The sequence below is a fragment of the Artemia franciscana genome, chromosome 16 (genome assembly GCF_032884065.1).
Source record: "Artemia franciscana chromosome 16, ASM3288406v1, whole genome shotgun sequence".
Taxonomy (NCBI): Eukaryota; Metazoa; Arthropoda; class Branchiopoda; order Anostraca; family Artemiidae; genus Artemia; species Artemia franciscana.
The window spans coordinates 27650756-27656816 of NC_088878.1; the positions used below are offsets into that span (position 1 = coordinate 27650756).

Consider the following 6061-nt stretch of genomic DNA (forward strand, 5'->3'; position numbering starts at 1 on the left):
CGACAAACGTCAATACGCTGTTCCCGCAATCTTTTTGTGTAAACCAGTCAGCTTTTCAGTAATAATCGGGAGATGAAACTTATTTATTATTTTTCTACCAAAGAGGAAGATAAAGAAGATATTTACAAAAACGGAAATGCCTTTTTGAGGTTTGACTTATAACCCCCCCCCCCCCATCCTCAAAACAAAAATTTTGGATTCGGCCTTGCATATCTGTGTATGGCCATGTTCGCTTTCTATATTCAATTCGAGGAATAAACAAGAATGAACCAAATGTACCATAATGGTCGGTCAATCATAATGTATCGAAGCTGTACAAAAAAAGCCATCGTGGATTAGCAAAAAATAAAGTAGAATGGAAAGTCTAACTAGCAAGTTTTTTCTTCTATTTTTTTATAATATTTTTATTTTTGTTTTTATATTTTACTATTTTTTTTTATTTGTGTGTTTTTTATATTAATTTTTTATATTTTTTTATTTATGTATATATATATATATATATATATATATATATATATATATATATATATATATATATATATATATATATATATATATATATATATATATATATATATATATATATTTCTATTCATTTGTCCTCTATTTTTGCATTCTTTTTATGTGTTACTTTGTTGAAGAATATGAAAGAAAGATAAGGGGTATCTAGAGACGTATGTACGTATTTCAGCGCCCAGAGGTAATATCTGTCTCCCTCGAATTAACGAAGTAGTTCGGCCTATGTTTTGTGAAATAAATGGCGTTTGTGGTGTCTAAACGGTACCCAAACGGATCCAGTACCCGGGGACAAGTGAATCCATTTGCCTCCTGTTTTAGTTGCCCTTATCTGGCTAATTGTCTCAAGAATTTATCCATGGGAAGTATCCATGGCATTATCCAGCCTGGCGTCACTTTCTTCCGCTGGATTTGCTTTCTAAAATTGAACGCTTTAACTTTCGGGCCTTACCTGCTTTATATTATGATACTGCCTTTCTTTTCTTTTTTGTTCAATGTTTGTTCGAAATATTGAAGCTCATTTTCATCCATATTAGATAAAATGCATTTATATCTAATGCAGCGATGAAGAACACACTCCCTTTTCATCATAAAGACGCACTGGTTTGATTGGGCTCGTATGTAAAGCTTTTTAGCTTTTCGAGTTATGGACACACCTCAGATCCTTTATCAATTTTTACGAAAATTACTTTGGAAGCTTCATGTAGTGCCGTGAAGCTCACATGGAAGTTATGATGAACTTCTTTTTCATCATAAAGACAAACAACAGGTAGAAAAAAAGGAATTCTTTTTTGTGTTTATATCTAATATGTTGTTATCTATTTCAGATTCATGCTATTGCTGATGATTACATTAGGCGTGGAGAGTCACTTATGCAAGAGAAGCAGAAAGAACTTATGGGAAAATAGGATTTATTAGTACAAAGTGTTTTAACGTGATCGCAAAGAATAATAAAATTGATATTCTTATGTAGATGTAGATTTAGATGAATCTGGATGATAGATATACTCGATATTGTTACCTAGATATATATGCTCAGACTCTAAAATTGCCAGCCATCTTATTTTTTTCTTTCTTGTTTTGTCTTTCTTTTCATCTTTTTTCTTCATTTCTTTTCTCTTTTTGGCAAGAAACAGCAAGCTCTCATAGGTTTTATGCAGGGAATTTTATTTTCTTTTGGGAATACTTTCAAATATATTTTTTTTTTTCAGGATTTTCTGCAAGGAAGTTTCTTTTTTTTTGTTTGGAAGTTTTTTTTTTGTTTTGTTCAAATATATTTTGTTTTTTTTTCAGGATTTTCTGCAAGGAATTTTCTTTTTTTTTTGTTTGGAGCGCTTTCAAAAATTTTTGGGGTGCTTTTAGGAAAATAGGTATATTGGTGGAAAGGACTTTAACCTCATTGTTACGAGCAGTAAACGAGATATTTTTTGTTTAATTAAAAATATAGATGTTTGTAGCATGGACGCGTTTCGGAAGGCTGAAGAATATTTTTCAATTTACTCCACAGGAATTGTCAAAGGATAGCCTGGGGAACCCGTCTGACTTACCGTATATCTGAGCGGTATGAAAGTGTGCTTTGATCCGACTTTCTGGGGCTATAATAAAAGAAATGTTGAGAGGGATTGGTCACATTTTGTGGATAAAAGATAACATACTGCCGAAGAGAAAGAAAGGTTGAGATGGCTAGGCCACGCTCTGCGGATGAAGGATAACAGACCGCGAAAGATTGTCCTTTTTGGCCAACTGTCCTCTTATACAGAAAGCAGGTCGTCCTCGTCTGGGCTGGGAGGATGCCATTAATAAATATTAAAAAGAAATGGAAACTTCCTGAGAAGGTGTAAAGAGGGGGGCCTTGAATTGATTAGGTTGGAGGAGGAACGTGCGTAGCTGCATTGGCCTCAGGCGGCTTGGTGCTGCAGAGACTTATTAGTAGTAGTAGTAGTATATTGCCGAAGATTGAGCGTTTCGGCCATTGGTCCCGGGTCAGATGAAAGGCAGGTGGTCCTCGTGGTGTGGGAAGATGTCATAAGGATGTATTTAAAGGCAATTGAAACTTCACGGAAGGGGGTAAAGATGAGAGGCTTTGAATAGATTGGAGTAGAGGAGGAGCGTGAGCAGCTCTGGATGACTCAGGTGGGTTAGTATTGGGGTATATTTTTAGGAGAAGTCGTAGTAGCAATTAATAGCAGAGACAGTTTTGTTGTGAAAATTGCGAAGGCAAATTACTCATTTGTCAGAACTGTATGGGGGCATTTCTCTGACCCACCATAATTGGAAAACCCTCTACTTTTAAAAATCAGCAATATTCAGAAACAGTAAGAAAGACCTGGAAGGAACTTCATAGGAGGCAACTTAGAGTTTTTTGTTGAATTTCAAATTCTTGCTTATATCTTTAAGTTGGGAAACTAATATACTAAAGAAAAGCATATTAATCTGAACAGCAAGTTTTTTTTTCTTTTTTTTTTGCGTTAACAATCACTCAATTTATTCGATCAATAGATTCATAACAACAAAGACTTCAACATAGTCTCCCCCGTAAGGCTCTATGGCCAGGAAAAAAAGACAGAGGAGAAACAAAAATGAAACGCGCATAAAATAAACATTTGTAAGGGTTCCCAACTTTAAGAGACCCGACACAAGAGAGAAAATAAAAATATATAATCATCCACCTAAAAAAAAACCTTAACCCACACACTAGGTCTATCTAGGACTAACTTGGCCTAACTAGTCCAAAGTAGGATCAACGCGTGAATTACAATTTTATTATTTGAATCTAGCGTAAAAAATCGGGGGCTAGTCCCTCGACGTATTAGTAATCTGTCTGCCTATGAAGATACATAGGTAGGTTTATTGAACAACTTGACGACAAAGTTATGCATTATCATGTACCCTCCCCCCTGAAAGTCTTTATGGCGCAGCCATTGACTACTTGTCGAATACAAAATCAGAGTGAAGTGTAATACGCAATAAACAATACAAATAAATATTTCCAACTAGGCCCAAAGATATAAACCCCACGGGATTATTAAAAAACTGATTAATAAATAAAACATTAACAATGATAATAAATTAAACAGGTAAAAAATCCTCGAATAAATCAATATTTTTTTTACAATGTTTCTGGAGGCACCAAACGAGTAATACTTTTCAGATGACAAGGGCAGAAAATTCCAGACAACATGAGAAGCAGTCTGATTTTACTGATGGACTGAACTGAATTCGAGTATTGTTGGAATTACCAAGTTGGCATTTAGAATAATCAAAGACAAGAGATGGACTGGTTCTAAGGGCCACAGGAACATCAACGTAAAGTTGAAGAAAGACAAAATAATCTTTTTAGACAGTCTACCGTTATTGAATTAACGGTATTATGCCCCCTGTTAGGTCAAAGAGACTCGAATATTTTTTTCAAGAGAAGCTTTCAGGTAGATTTCAAATATCAATGGATTACTTTCCGTCAAAGAAAAATAGAGTTAGGTTTACAGGTAAGTTCCCTGGTATTACCCTTGAAGTTCCGTGGTAAAACGTTTGTTTAATTTTGTTGGTTTTGTCCTGTGACATATTTTTTATCAGACCAAATTATTGCTTAAGTAATATCACTTATTGTTTATCTAAGATGTAATATATTATTATATTGTATAATTTATATTGAATATTTTATATTACTTTATATATAATATATATTAACTTTTATTAAGCAATTAATGAAAATTCTATATCTGTAGATAAAGTTTATCTATGTGATATAACTATTTATCTATAAAGTTTATCTCGAAGAAACTGAAAATAACAACAAATTTAGCCCACCTTGATTTAGAGAAATACACTTTGTCCCCTTCCCGAAATTTTTGGGAATTGAAACTACTGAAATTTTTGTGAATACTCACACCACCTATCTCGATTATGTTACAGGAGGCAGGTGTTTACTTAATTAGCTAAGTAATATCACCTTTTCGAAACCTTATTGGCCCATTGTGGAAAATTTTAAGCGAGTAAAAAGAACGAAAGGTTAAATTTTGCCTAATTGGTTCTTCTCTATGCAATTTTTATCCAGTAGAAAGAACTGAAAGTTTTCGATTCAGAATATATTTTACAAGTTGTCCCTCTGTTTCTCTTTGAGTTGTTTCTTGCAGAAACATAGGAAATTTTAGAAAAAAAGGTTTGTACTCGTAACCATTATATGCATACATAAATGAAAGTATGTTTTAATCGACATGTGAATGTAATACATTGAAGTATCAAAGAGGTAACATCTTTGGGGATGGGAAGCGTGACTAAAACGGGTAAACAAGTGTGAGTGAACTTTGTGCAAACGTAACGCTCGGAAGATTCAGTAGGTAATTACGGATCGAAAATTAACTGAGATTATTATAGGCTAGATTTCATACCAATTCAATTATGTTGATAACATGATAATTTACTTGGTATTTTTTATTATTAATTTTCCTGTCGCGACCCTTTTTTGCAATAAATATAACATTGTTTTGTCAGCATCCAAATACGGGTTTTTCTTACGCAAACGTAACGCTTTGAAGATTCAGTAGGTAATTACAAAACGCATCAAAAATTGAGTGAGATTATTATAGGCTAAATTTAATACCAAGTCAATTATGTTGATAACATGCTCATTTACTTGGTAATTTTTATTATTAATTTTCCTGTCGCAACCTTTTTTTTGCAATAAATATAACATTATTTTATCAGCATCCAAATAAGTTTTTCTTTGCGCAAACGTAACGCTTGGGAGATTCAGTAGGTAATTACAAAGCGCATCGAATATTAAATGTGATTATTACAGGCTAGATTTTAATACCAATTCAATTATGTTGATAGCATGCTCATTTATTTGGTATTTTTCATCATTAATTTTCCTGTCGCAACCCTTTTTTGGCAATAAATATAACATTATTTTGTCAGCATCCAAATATGTTTTGTTTTTTTGCGCAAACCTAACGCTTGGAAGATTCTGTAGGTAATTACGAAGCGTATCAAAAATTGAGTGATATTATTATAGGCTAGATTTAATACCAATTCAATTATGTTGATAACATGCTCATTTAATTGGTATTTTTTATTATTAATTCTCCTGTCGTGACCTTTTTTTTGCAATAAATATAATATTGTTTTGATAGCATCCAAATATGTTTTTTTTTGCGCAAACCTAACTCTCTATCACCTAAAACTCTGAAACCTAACGATATCAGAATTGATACCAATTCAATTATGTTGATAACATGCTCATTTAATTGGTATTTTTTATTATTAATTCTCCTGTCGTGACCTTTTTTTTACAATAAATATAACATTTTTTTGTCAGCATCCAAATATCGTTTTTTTATTGCGTAGTTTTCACCTCTCTACATGCTTTTTTTCTTCCCAATGTGTGAAAAAACATTATCTATATCCTTACACAAATTTCGAGTTGGTTACTGCTATCTAGTAATCACTGTCATCAAATCATATCCTTGACCCTGGAATTTTTTCGAGTAAACAATAATTCATCTTATCATCTTAAGGAAATTTATAAATTGCTTCCTATTTTAAA

General features: G+C 32.8%; 1 protein-coding gene across 1 annotated transcript in view; it reads left to right on the top strand.

Annotated features, from left to right (window-relative positions):
* The window catches only part of LOC136037303 (ribosome-recycling factor, mitochondrial-like), a 29334-nt gene extending 27811 nt beyond the window's left edge, over positions 1–1523 (top strand). The window contains exon 5 of the mRNA XM_065719951.1: positions 1344–1523. Coding sequence (XP_065576023.1) covers positions 1344–1424 — 81 coding nt within the window. The 3' untranslated portion in view covers positions 1425–1523. The remainder of the gene's footprint in view (positions 1–1343) is intronic.
* Positions 1524–6061: the final 4538 nt, after the last annotated feature.